A 14,578-nucleotide genomic window follows, 5' to 3' on the forward strand; every position below is an offset into this window, starting at 1 on the left:
ACAATGTCCCATTTGAATAGCCCTATATTTCCAACAAAGGGCCTGGCACATGGTAGGGACTCAGTAAACTTTGAATGAAAGGTTAAATGAATGAGTGAGGAAATTATATGGCAGGGCCAAGAGAGAGTCGAAAGGCCTGGATATTAGGTGTAGACGCTTTGAAGAAAGGCAGGGAGAGGAACCAGATTAGGAATGTGGGGAGACAGGCAAATCTATTTTAGATAACTTGAGTTTGAGATGACTATGAAACAAATGTCCAAGTAATAAGTCCAACAAGCAGCTGGAAATGTGTGTGAGGAGTTTCCATAGAAAAGACAACAATGCCCAACAAAACAGATACCTGTGCTTTGACCATGTAAAAGTATGAGCTATAGACTGAAGATCTGTGCCCCCCTCCCCCAAATTTATGCACTGAAATCCTAACCCTGAAAGTGATAGTATTAGCAGGTGGGAGCTTTGAGTAGTGATTAGGTCATGAAGGTAGAAACTTCGCGAATAATATTAGTGTTCTTATAAAAGAGACCCCATCAAGCTTCCTCTCCCTGTCCACCATGTGAGGACACAGTGAGGATACAGCTGTCCATGAACCAGGAAATGGATCCTCAGCAGACACTGAGTCTTCCAGTGCCTTCATCTTGGATGTCCCAGCCTTCTGAACTGGGAAAAATCAATGTGCTGTTTAAGCCACCCAGTCTATAGTATTTCTGAGATAGCAGCCCAAACAGACCAAGTCAGCATGCAAACTGGCTTTTACGTCATTGGATAGTACTCATCTCTGATTTCATTATCTCTGTTATTTGGAACAGTTGCCACTGTGAGAGTTAGAATTTGTATTAGGATGCAAGCAGGGATAAACGTCCACCTTGGACACAGTTCTGTCATTATCTGAAGAACCGTGGGAGAAGCGAGCACACCAGCACGCAGAGTCCAGGGTTCTGGGCGGTGAATACGGGATATGCTGGGCCATCCATCAGGACTGATAAAGAAGCTCTCAGCAACCCAGTGCTGCTACGCTAACTTTCTTTTTCCCTTTCTTGATCACCTCAATGAGTTCTTCGTCAATCTAATCTCAGCCCCTCTACTATTTTCACCTTTCCCCCATCAAAATTATTTTTCTCTCGCCACATTCATCAACCTGATTATTTTTCTAGAACCCCCTTCAACGTGTCTTCCCTGTCCTTTCTCACCATGTTATCTTCTCTCCCCTTCCTCTTACAGGTACACTGCAGTGGTCATGCCAGTTCACTACCAACATGGCACGGGACAGAGCTCCTGTCGGCGTGTGGCCCTCATGATCACAGCTGTCTGGGTACTGGCCTTTGCTGTGTCTTGCCCTCTCCTCTTTGGCTTTAACACCACAGGTAACAACAATAGCCCCACTTTCAAAACCTATGTGACTCCCAGCACACATGAGCAGCTCAGCTCTGAAATTTCTGACCCCTGGTCAGTACACTTTGTAATCAAATGAAGATGCTATAGACTACAAAGCTTTGCAAACTTTATCAATTATTGGCCCAGGGATCAAGTTCTGTCCCAATTAATGGAAAAATCTGGCTCATTCCTATTTTGAAAGAAATGTCACTGTATTCATTTGAAGAAATGCACCAGTTAAAAAAACTAAACCATATTAATAATTTAGGTGAGGTTTGCTAATGAAAAGATTACAATTCATAACTGCTCACAGTGAAAAGTAACATATCATAAAGCCCTTGAGTAGGAACAAGAATCATTTCCAGCATTTGGGAGCTAGCTTAGATTCCTAAGTTATTGGTGGGTCTGTTTCTTATATTTTAATATACAAAAATTCTGGCCATGATGGTTGGCATATGGTACATCTTCTATTGGATGGATGGATGGATGGATGGATAGATGGATGGACAATTGGAATGTCTTAGATATTTGAAATTTTAGACATAAGACACCAAATTTACACCCCTTACAGATCAAGGCCCTCTGGGTCTGTTCCATGTCCATCTTTTGGCCTCAGAAATTTCATGCATTGAATGAAAACTATTCCACATATAGAAAAGTTACTGGTATTGGCAATAAAGGCTGAGACTTTGTTAAAAGAGAACTGATTGACTCTTTTTCCAGTGTTAATTTGGATTTCTTATTTTGTCCATTTGAATTGGTTTACTCAATTTCTGTTATGTTCCAGCTTCATTGATTTTTAGTATATATGTACAAGTCACATAGCTAGCAGTGTGTTTATGTGTATGCAGACATTGTATGTAACCCATTACCTATAAATACAGGCAAATTCCAACTTATAAATAGTCTTCAAAGAGTCGTTTGCTGGACAACTTAGAAGTCAAAATACATTTAGGAGAATAGACAAAGGCTCTGGAGATAGAACAACCTAGATTCAAATTCCAATTCTACAACTTACCAGCTGTGTATCCTTGAATAAGTTACTTAACTTTTCTGAGTTAAGTTTCCTTATTGAGCAGTTTGGGGTAAAAATATAATGGACCATAAACTTCAGAAATTCAAATATGAAGATTCAGTCTAAATATTCAGTTAGGAAGTTTTCAATGTTTGTTTTTATATATGACTTCCTGCAAATAAGCCCAGAAACTTCATCTCTAAAATTACACGTTGCATTTGAACTCTTCATAATGTTTGACATATTACTGTATGTATCATTCATCTTTACTTATTGCTGTTCAGAGCTGTCATCAAATATGTATATCTTTACATGTGATTCAGGGGATTTTTCAAAGCAAACTTCAACTCTATAATTTTTACTTTACTCATTCATTGACTTTAGAATCTAACCCTACATATGATATAATTCTACTTTTCCTCCTTCATAGACTTTTTTTTTTACAATTAAATGAGGATTAAATTGGGTCAACATACATAGACATGACAGTACATACCAATTGTTCAAACTCAGGCGTGTATCTCTGCCACATTAAAGGTTAAGTAGACAAGTTATCCAACAAATACATGCCTGGTTAACTCAGGGTGTTCCTAAAATATAAAGTTATTATCATCTTTGAATTACTCTTTACCATGAGTTACTGTTATTTTCACTGATTGACACTTTAGATACACATGTGTGTATGTACACACACACACACACACACACACACACACACCCCTGCCGAAGTAACATTCCCCAACACAACTATAGAGACTGACTGGCACTAAAGAACCAGTTTTGATGAGTGTTAAGTATGCTTTTTGGGTAAATCTGATAACTAAGCCACCTTTTATATCTTTGTTTCTACATGAAAACGCTTTCATTGGTATTTGTAGTATGGGGCACTTGCTACCACTGCTAGACCAAGGCATTGCGTAAACCCCTGGTCCCCGCCACCAGCAAATCCCCACCACGTTTGCAGGACCGGATGGTTCCTCTTACTTATTCTTGGAGGCTGGCAGAAGGGTCCTACTCACTCTCACACACACAGAGACACACACACCCTGGTAAGAGTGAAAACAGTCTCAAACTCTGACATTAGAGGTCCCGGTTAATGTCAACATCTCAAAGTGAAGAAGAATGATGAGCTAATGGCAGTGTTGTTGCCATCAGTGAGATCATTATTGTTCCAGAAACAAAACTCAGAAAAATCTTTCCAAAAGGATTTTCAAATATAGAATTGAGAAAGAAGGCCATGACTTAGAGTGTATACTCTGTCTTCTCTTGCCATCTCTCTCTTTAACTTGACTAATGAGACTGCTGTAAGCCCTCTGCTTATTTGTACATTGTGTCAAAGTGTCAAGTCCATCAGAAGAGCCCAGGAGACATTAGCTGATGGTGGTAGTGTTGTCGCCGTTATTATGAGTTAGAAGAAGTTTCTGTGCCTTAAAATATAACTATGCACCTCCTCCAAGGAAAAATCTAAACAGCTGTAGTTCTGCTGGTGGTCATAGAGGAGACAAATTGTCTTGTCTGAGAACTCATTTTGGGGATTAGTGAGCAGAACTCAAGGCAGAGAGGCCCAGCATCCTTCTCTGCCTCTGTCTGACCTTCCCAGTACAGAGTCATTATCTTGATAAATGTAGGTTCCTCTAGCACCTCTTCCATCTAGAAGGAAGTTTTCAAGTCCATTCAAAAGCCCAATTATAAATGACTTCTCTCAGCCATGTTTTTCCACTCTTTCTGTGAAAAGCAAAGGAGAAAAGGGCAGGACACTGCCAATAACACCTGATCCTGGAAGTAAATAAACTTTTACTGATGAGTACAACACAAAAGAACATTCTGATTCTTCTTTTTTATGAAATGGACTGCCACATGGGACTGTGACTTGTCAGAGAACATAAGGTAGTGAAAAGTTGAGCCTCCGTTTCTTTCAACTTGGAGTTGCTCTTATTGACGGAAAAAAGGTCAACGTGCATTTCTGGGTGCACACCTAAGGCAGGGTCTTGGGTCACAGAGAGTTTCAAGGCTGTGGAGCCTGGCTTCCCGGTGTTGCCCCAGCTACCAGCAGAGGCCCAGAAGTCGAGCCAAATACCACACAATCAACATCCCCCAACAGCAGTGGAGTATGGAGTGTTGGTGCTAGAGAAAACCCCAAAGATCCCTGAATGAGCAGCCCACTCCTTTCATTTCACAGATAAGAAAAATGACTAGTATTTAAATGTTTGCTAAATGAGATAACTATTGTGTTATTTTAAAAATTCTAGAGTGGATAAGCAGTAGCTGGTGATGAGGGTGTAAGAAATCTTTGAGGAAAAACTTAAAGCTAAGAAAATCCCGTCAGCTGGCTTAACTTTCCTTCAAAACCGAGAAATAAAGGGACATTTTTCATTTGATTGTAGAAATAAAACACCTCACCTGGCTCCCAGAACACTGGAGCTGGGGGCAGCCTGGTTGAGAAGCACAAAGTTATAAGAATAGCAGGCTCGTTCTAAAATCAGATTCATCAGGATCTCCTGTCTTTGCAAACACGTTGAGGACAAATCCTTCACTGAGCTGGAAGTCCCTTACCTCTCAAGTCAACCGCTCTGGCCTTGCTGTTGACTTCGGTGTGGGACCAAGTTGCCAGGCTAGCCCACAGAAGCCTCTTAGATTCCTTAGCAGAGCTATTCAGTGTTTTTATTGCCCCTCACAGTGCCTTGAATACAATAGATGCTTCATAAAATTGTGCTGAATGATGGTTTAGTCCTCCTCCTCCTCATTTCCTCCTTAAATGTTGAGATTAGTTGGGATAAACATCTCAGTCTCAGAGAAGGAGGAGTAGCCCCCTGGCCTGCCCCAATATTCTCTAGTCAGTGACTGTTCATGTGTTTATGTAAAATGCTCATTGGTCTACTTTGCTTATTATTCACCATTCATTTATTCTTTCAATAACTGTTGTATTGACAGCACAGTACTGTTTTAGTTAAGTAATTAAGACAAGGTACCTCATCTTCTGCGGAAGCCTCAGCTCCCATGGGGGCCTCACTCTGCCCTGCTAACAGGACATACACCCAAGTCAGACCTGGTGAGGACTGGAGCAGGGCCCACTCACTGGCCACTTGACCCCTGTCACTCTGCCTGCTGACATCTTCACAGGAGTCTGGGAGAGGCTGCAGAACGTGGTCTAAGGACAGGCAGCAGTTACTTAGGGGAGGAAAGACAGGATGATGATGTAGGTTCCGTGATTGTATATAAGGGGCTTCATTGATCAGTGATCCTGAAATCACTACATGCTCTCTCTTCATGCTCTGCTTCTCATACATAAGCTTTCAATATTTTACTGGGAAAATAAATATCTTCACATGATAAAACATAAGGTGTGATGAGATACATATATGTACTCACATGTAGCTCTCCCTTCTACCCTAGATTGCTGATTCCTCCATCCCCCTCCCTAGAAGCAAACACTAATATTCTTCAAGAATAATACTTGAAACAAGTACATACACTCGGGCATGCATGCACACACACACGTGTGTGTGTGTCCATTTTACACAAATAAAAGCACACTGTACCCACTTTTGCTCCTGGCTTTTGAAAAGTAGTAGTTAATATATAGAACTTAGAGTTCAGCCTCCCAGAACCCAGAAGAGGGTAGAGAAGGGAAGAAGGTATATCTAGAGGGACAAATGGGAACCATCTGGGTCACCACCAATGGAACAAGATGAACAGCAGGCACGTAGCTCTGTCACCCCTCTGGCCCACTTCTCACCGGCAAAGTGTGCTGAGGAGCCTGTCATTTTAGGAGGCATTTACATCATGGTCAGACGCTGGTGGCAGGGGGGGGCTGACTTCAGGGGAGGCGCTGACGATGGCTAACATGGCTTCTGACAGATTCAGAAAGACCACCTACAGCCGTGCTATTCCTGCCTCTAACCCTGTCCCCCTCAGGGACTAGATGATGCCAATTTGTGGCCACTGCTCAAAGCTTTATGAGCCATTTCCTAAAGAATGCTGACACCAGCTTTGGTAGGATGGTATTAATTTGACCTGCACTTGACCCCTCCTCGAGGGAACCAGAGAAGGTGGGAGGAGCTCATAAAGGTTCTGGCAGCCCTGCTGGCATTAAAATCCTCACTGAGCTCTGAGCACACTCTTTGTCCTTGTTTTCATCCTTAACTGTTCCTCCCTGCCTTCTCCCACAAATATTGCTCCCTGTAAGTCTCTCCCCAAATTTCCATTCCAAATGATACCATCCCTTTTCAGTGTAAAAAGCTCAGAGGAGGTAAAAATGAAATAATAAGAGTAAAGAATGATAATAGCTGCCATTTAACCTCGTTTCCACTATATGACACAATATTTTTATCTTTCTTTTATAGATAATGAAGCGGAGGCTTGGTGTAGTTAGGTAATTTGCCCAAGATCACACAGATAATAAATGGCAAACCTGGTCTCACACCTCAGGCTGCCTGGCCTCTGCTACCCCAGAGACCAACAAGCAGAGTGAGGGGGCCGTGTGGCCATAGCCCTCTCCCTACCAACTCACACCTGAGCCTATATCTTCTGAGACCAGATTTTGGGTTGGAAAACTCCCAACTCCTTATGAAAGTTGGCCCGGTGTACCAACAGCTGTTGCTGACAATACTGAACAAAGTGTCGGTGTGCCACGTCCTGCAGGTAGAGGGGGTGGTGTGTCAAAATCACAGAAAGAACATTGGTTTTGGGGTCCAAGTGGCTGGAGGAACATATCTGGTCTCCATCCCATTCAGGCTGTGCAATGTTGGGCCACTTACTAAACCTCTCTGAGCCTCACTTAGTCTGCTCATCTGAGAATAGAGTCAGTAATTGTACCTGTGTCACATAATGCTGTCATAACGATTAGGTAAGGTAATGTGCTTAAAGCCCTTGGCATATCACCTGGAAGATATTAGTTTGTTTCCTGTTTCCCTTTCAAGAAGGGCACATTTCAGGTCCTCTCCCGAGCATTAGAGGAATCACAACATCTGCCAGTGACCAGGCAAAGCTACAAGGCCCTCCTAAGGAGGCGTGGCAGGAGCATTCAGGACACAGAGCAGGGACGAGGACCCTCCTCAATTCGCATTTCCACAATGACTCTATCCTTACTGGCCCTCTTCCCATCTCACCCCTGACCATGGCTGGAACTCCTTGAAAAACCAAATGCCTGTCTCATATGCAGCCACGACCTGCCCCATATTCCAGATTCAAAATGGAGATGTGGCATTCTTAGCGAAGAAGGCTTCCTCCATTCAGTGCACCCAACAATCCTTCCAGGCCTCCACTCGGCAGGCCCCTTCCTGGGGCTGCATCCCTCCCACGAGCCCCTGGGCTCTTGCTCAGTGCCACTGGACCCGGACTCCCGGGCGGAATTCCTCTGCGGCACTTAGCACAGCATATGGAAGGGATCATCTGTCTGTCTAGACTGTGAGCTTTTTCAAGGCAGACGGTGTCGTGCCTCTTCGCAGCCCCAGTGTAGAGCAGTGTCTGGCATGTAATCATCGGTACATTTTCTTTTTAAGTGAACTGTGAGCAACACGAAGCTGAATGAGACCTCCTACCCTCAGCGAGCTGACATCACAGGTGTCTGAGATGGCATTGCCCACCCTCACGACTTAACAATCAGGACCCGGGTGCTAACTACACAACAGAGGCAAAGGAAAGGGCTGCGGGCCACAGAGGAATAAAGAGTTGCCGTGAATGAGAAACTCAAGCAAGCCTCCACGGATGGAGGCAGCATGTGAACTGGGGCATGATGAGGGTGTAGGTGGGACCAGGAATCCTTGCTTCTCGAAGCTCCATGTGGATTAGACGGTGCAGACACCACATGTGCTCCCCACTGAGGTCTCATATTTGGCAAACTGTTTTTGCTTTCTCCTTTTCTCTCACTCACAGGAGACCCCAGGGTCTGCTCCATCTCCAACCCTGATTTTGTGATCTACTCTTCAGTGGTGTCCTTCTACCTGCCCTTCGGAGTGACTGTCCTCGTCTATGCCAGGATCTATGTGGTACTGAGACAGAGGAGACAAAAACGGATTCTCACTCGACAGAACAGCCAGTGCATCAGTGTCAGGCCCAGCTTCCCTCAACAAGTAAGCACCCGGGAGGGGCAGAGGGAAGACAGCACCCCAGCCTTGTGTCCGGCAGTGCATGTTTTTACCTGAACTGCCACATCGGAGGCACACATCTGCCCCCACCTTCTAGTCTGCTGGTATTGGCTCTACTTCAGAGGTAGCAAATCCAATCCAAAAAGTTCTAGGGACACATCTTATTTGGCAAGATGATAAGATAGTTACTGGGCGTGTTCTGCTTCCCTTCAAAGTCTTTCATTGTCCCCAAATGGCCACAAGTTCAAATGTCCTACAGGGTTTAAAGTTTTAGTGTGACAGGTTCCCAAGACTGACTTTTTGGCCAGATCACTTATTCCAAAAATCACTGGGGTCCATCTAAATCTCTTGTCCTTACTAGATCAGTCCCTATATCAAGGCATTGATGAGCTGGTGAAACAGAATGCTGATGAGGTATTTTTGGGTCTTGTTAGGCTGTGAAAAGAAAGGTTATTGCCTCAACAGTGATGTTCCAATTTCTTGGGTTTTAAATTCTGCTTATCCCAGTGCCCATTGTCCTAGTAATTTACCCATGATGTACTTGAAGCATGGATGGATAAATACCAATCACTTGCAATCTTTTAGGGATGGAATGGCAAGAATATTATTCAGCCTCTACCTTCATGGAGCTTGGACTCTAAACAAGCAAATAATGCACACTCCCCAACTGAATGGGATGTTTGTGAAATGTGAGATGAAGACAGTTGAGCACCCAAATATCTTTGAGGTAATGAGAAGAGAGAGTTCAATATGCTCAGGAAAGGGGTTGAGAGACAAAGTAAGAACTGCATTTGATCTTTGAATGTCTAGATCAATCTGAGTGAGTGCAAACTCTCCAAGTTGAAGTCCTGAGGCTTGGGTAGAACAAGAATATTGGTCCTCCTGAAATAGGAGGTCAGCACTGGAGGATGAGAATACAAACATAGTGTATTTAAAGCATTGTCATCTGTATGGCTCAACTCTGTAGAGCTTAACCCACAACTATTTCTCCTTCAATTCACCCTAGTCTTCCTGTCTTCGGCTGTACCCCATTCGGCAATTTTCACTAAGGGCCAGATTTCCATCAGATGCCACAGGGAAAATGGTAAGCAAACATGTCTTTAATTATAGGAAAAGAATAAGAGACCTTTTCTCAAAGATGCTGGCTGGACTTGATTCCATTTCCATCCCCAAATAGGATCTAGCCCCAATCCCACACATGTATCTACAATATAGAACAGATCTGAGATCCTGCTTGATTTGAGCTTCAGAATAGAAATCACCAAATGATATTCAAAACACATATGACTATTGGGAAAGATCCCAATGACTGGAGCCAAAGACTCTTGGATGTGGTATGAGGATGCCATGCAGAGCCACCTGCATTAGAGGGAACTGAGCATCAATAAAACACACATGAGCAGAGCCAAGGAAAGCAGAGAAGGGGAGGCTAATGTGAGACCTTGAGTGCCCTGTTTGCCATTTAATATGGGTGAAAGCAAGACAATGTCACTGTCATCCTGACCTTTATCCTTCCAATTCAAGCCAGCCCTGCCTCCCTAAGCAAGCCAAGTGCCAAATGGATCCTGAAAGTGTTAAATATAAGACCAGTAGTCCTCTCCCAAAACTCCACAGCCAATTAAATATTGGGAATAAAGTTTCAAAAACCCATAATGAGAAAGGTCTGAGCCTTGTCAACCTTTGTATAGTTAATTAATGATCTTTTACACAAGCCGGTGTAGCAGAGACTCTTGCTATAAATGAGTAAAAATATATATATGTTTGTTTTATATATATATATATACACACACACATATATATACATATACACATATACATATACACACACACACACACACATACAGGTTGTCCTCAAAAAATGTATACAGTGTGTCTGTAGATTCTATTATGTTTTGAAAATGAAATGTATTTTAGTAAACACTAGCTTTATAATTATTCCAAGCTGTGTATACATATTCGGTGGGGGGAGGGGGACACACTATATACATAGATAAGAGGTTTAAGGTTGCCTATAGCAGATCCAAAGTCAGAGGAGGTGCCAAGGCTATAAGGAGAAAAAGTGGATATTAGAGTATCCACTTGGTTGCTCAGTTGTAAGATGTGAGGTGAAGACAACTGAGTACCCAAATATTAAATGCCTTTGAGGTTATGAGAAGAGGAAGATCAATATGCTCAGGTGACTTGGTTGTTTACACCACTAGAGAACCAGGAGTCTGGCATGGCCAGGAATGTGGAGAAACGGGTCCTGTCCTGCCACCTGAGAACAGACGCTCTGCCAGCCAGACCCGAAGAAATCCAGTGCATCCTTATGTTTGTCTTGGAGGTAGTGATTAGAGCTTGCAGAGCTGAAGAATACACTCACCAATATATAATCTTAAAGGAATCAGGTTCCTTCTATAGGACTGAATTTCCATATTTGTAAAATGGAGACAAGGTACGCTAGGTCAGAGTTCTCAAATTTGAGATTTCCTAAGCGTTCCCAAGAATGTGTCCCCAGCCCCCTAGATTCAGAAATAAAGCTTTAGAAGTTAAATATTGTCACTTTTAAAAAATCACTAGATGCCAGCACAATCATAAACATAATCATGCTCATTCAGATAAAACATAATATGCTTACATTAATTAGTAGAAAAAAACATAAAAATGAAATTTAAAAAATTTTAAATGTGTTATGCTAGAATCCCTATGGATGCCTCTGTGGAACACAGTTTTAAAATATTATATCATCTTGAAGGTCCCTTGCACTGATTCATCCAACAGCGTTTCTGAGTGTATGCAGTGCACCAGCACTGTATGTCTGGAGGATTGTGATTCCTTGACCTAAGGAGAGAGAGTGAGGGTTCCTGGTTGCTGACACTAACTTATGTAGAAAAAGGAATTTACTGGAAGGGTATCAAGTAGCTCAGACTCAGTGAGAAGGCTGAAGAACAGCTTTAGAAGATGCTGTTCACACCTAAGGAAGAATCTGGTTAGAAAACCTAGGACACTGGACATTGATGCCACCGCTGCTAGAGAATTGTGAAGTCTCCCTGCTTTACAAGCTCCAACTCAAGGTCTTCGGTGGGAATCTCCAACTGGCTGGGCGTGGCTCACGTTCCAGAGTTCCAGCTGCCAGGTGGGGAGGTTGGGGAGAGTGAGTGTCTGGCTGATGTCTTCAGTTGTGGGAGTAGAAGAGTTCCGCCTGCTACTGTGATGAACAGTGTCTGATTCTTCAAACATGGAAAGCTCAGATGTTGAGCACACACACATCCCCTCCAAATACCAGAAATATCCACATATTTTCAGTGTTCCACTCTGAGTCTACTCATTCAAAAGCCATTTTCTCCCAATTTCTTTTTTGTTTTACAATGAGGCTTAGAGACATTTAATTAACTTGCCCAAAGATACATCTACTAAGGAGAAAAGCTGAGATAAAAATCCTGGGTTTTCCTTTATTCTTTTAACTTTTTATTGGGAAAAACTTCAAAAAGAAAAAAGAAAAAAATAAACATAACCAATCCTTCATTAGCTATCATTCAGTTTCAATAATGATCAACTCATGGCCAATAGTATTTCATCTATACCCGCACCTACATTCACATATACCCACTGGATCATTATGAAGCAAATCCCAAATGTTATAGCATTTCAACCAAAAATATTTCCGTAAGACTCTCTAAAGAATATGAACTCTTTTATAAAATACATATTCACAATACCACATCAAGCTAAAGAAATTAATATCCCCATTTCCTTAATATTAAATACTCAACATGCACATTTTCTCAATTGTCTCCTACATTTTCTACAGTTGGTTTATTTGATTCAAAATTAAAATAAGACCCATATTTTGCAACTGGTAAGTGTTGTTGTCTCTGCAACTTATGTGTTGGAGGAACTGAGTGGTTTGTCCTAAGGTGTTTGCTGCTTACATCCCAGTGGTGTTGCTTCACATGTTCCTCTGTATATCGAAGCCATTCTAACTTTAAGAGCCAGGATAGAATCCTGTGCCTGCCTCCTCTCCGGGGATTATTGTGATTCTCAAACATTGCACATGTAGTACGTTCTTTCTAGTGTAACGTCAAAGCAGATTTCACTTACCTTCACTTCCCGTGGTCCCACTGCCCTCAGATCCGCCCTCTACAGGTTTTACACCAGGTTGGATCCCCTGTCTTTGCTGCTTTCCCTTTTCCTTTCAGGAGCACTCAGGAGATAAACAATAGCCCCAGAAATGTCAGGACCCTCTCTTGTCACACCTGCAGCCCCTCTCCCCTGGCCGGGCACACATGGAGCTGAGGCGTTACTATAGCATCTGCCAAGATACTGCCTTTGGGCCGCCGGGCTTCCAAGAGGAAGGAGAGCTGAAAAAGGAAGGGAGCACGCAGCACTCCCTCAGCCCCGCCATGGGACCCAAGCTCAGCTTAGAGGTTCGAAAACTCAGTAACGGCAGGTTGTCGACATCCCTGAAGCTGGGGCCCTTGCCACCTCGGGGAGTGCCACTTCGGGAGAAGAAGGCAACGCAGATGCTGGCCATTGTGCTTGGTGAGTTCGGATCAGGTTGAACTGAGTCGGGTTAGATTGAGTTGGGTTAGATTGAGCTCAGTGCAGCTGGCAGAGGGTTGAGGAAACCATATTTGACAGAAATTGGAAATCCAATGACTTTAATATTTATAAATGTGTATAATGCAACTGAAAAGGGTTTGTGTATGAATGTTAACTGGTGCAAACCACAAGACCTAAACCGAAACTTATGCAATATGAAACTCAGCACATCACCTGATTGAGATGTGTTTATCCCTTGTATTTTGTTGCCTATCACATGGTCTTATAATAATGGATAAAGCAAATAGTAAGTAAGATGATGATTAAGTAAAATGTATGGCACATACCAGATATTTAATCAATGGCTACTCTAAAATATTAAGTAAAAGAAGGGAGTGGATGCATAAAACTACAGTCATGTGGTATGATAACATCTAGATTATTTTAAATACAGAGGGGAAAGAAAAAAAACCCTGAAAATTAATTCACCATGATGTCAAAAGTGATTGACTTTGAGTGATGGGTGGTTATTTTTCTTCTTTCTGTTTTTCTGCATTTACCAAGTTTTCTATGATGTTTAAAATCAGAGCTAATTTTTATAGTGGAAAAATATAACTTATTAAATATATATTAATTTATTTAAATTAAAATTTTGATAAGTCAGAGGCACCATATAGAGTTAGTGAAGGAAATTCATCCTCTTTATTATCACCTTACATTTTCATACCTCGGGGACTTTATGGGACCCCCTAGATGTAATCCCCTCAAAAGCAGGAATTGTGTCAATTGAATCTTTAGGGCCTTCTTTTCTGTCAGTGCCTAAGATCATGTCTTGATGGCTAGACATTAAATAAATAATTGTTTTAAATTGAGAAGTAGAGAAAAAACTAGTAAAGCACTATCTAAAGATCAAACTAGAAAATTGATGTAGAAACAAAGGCCTAAGATGAATCAAAGGCATTTTGATGTTCTCTTATCAAAAAAAAAAAAAAAGAAAGAAAAAGAAAATAGTGGCTAATCACACCTACTTACCTACTTCATAGGGTTGGTTTAAAAATTAAATGGGTATGTAAAACTTCCGGCATAGTAGCAAGTATGAGGAAACAAGCATGAGTCATTTTCACGTTATAACAAACGAGTAAACGAGCCTCTTCCTTTGCTCCCTAGGGACCTTCATTGTCTGTTGGCTGCCCTTCTTTTTGACCCACGTTCTCAATACCCACTGCCCAGCATGCCACGTGTCTCCAAAGCTTTACAGAGCCACTACGTGGCTGGGTTACGTAAACAGCGCCCTCAACCCTGTGATCTATACCACCTTCAACATTGAGTTCCGCAAAGCCTTCCTCAAGATCCTGTCTTGTTGAAGGAGAGGAGAGAACACTTCCTGTGTCCACCCTCACCTGCCATGCGTTGGGCCACTGGCCAGGGCCTGCTCATAAAGACTGCGCCACGACCTCTGGCGTGTGGTAGGAAGAAGATCGCTGGAGCCAGGATGTCTCTGAGTGGCAGGTGTAACCAACTGCTTCCTCCAAAACAGAATGTTCCACCTCCCCAGCTAAAATCTGACTTCATCTTGGCAATCTTT

General features: G+C 42.4%; 1 protein-coding gene across 2 annotated transcripts in view; it reads left to right on the forward strand.

Annotated features, from left to right (window-relative positions):
- DRD3 (dopamine receptor D3) overlaps positions 1 to 14,362 on the forward strand; it is a 36,940-nt gene extending 22,578 nt beyond the window's left edge. The window contains exons 3-7 of one of the 2 annotated variants that reach the window (XM_036243383.1): positions 1,219 to 1,361; positions 8,261 to 8,457; positions 12,714 to 12,846; positions 12,946 to 12,993; positions 14,161 to 14,357. In XM_036243383.1, the coding sequence (XP_036099276.1) occupies positions 1,219 to 1,361; positions 8,261 to 8,457; positions 12,714 to 12,846; positions 12,946 to 12,993; positions 14,161 to 14,357 (718 nt within the window). Of the gene's footprint in view, positions 1 to 1,218; positions 1,362 to 8,260; positions 8,458 to 12,713; positions 12,994 to 14,160 lie in introns of both variants that reach the window. The other variant, XM_036243382.1, reaches the window with a different exon arrangement.
- The last annotated feature ends 216 nt before the right edge of the window (positions 14,363 to 14,578 follow it).

Source organism: Molossus molossus, unplaced genomic scaffold, assembly GCF_014108415.1.
Source record: "Molossus molossus isolate mMolMol1 unplaced genomic scaffold, mMolMol1.p scaffold_m16_p_5, whole genome shotgun sequence".
Lineage (NCBI taxonomy): Eukaryota > Metazoa > Chordata > Mammalia > Chiroptera > Molossidae > Molossus > Molossus molossus.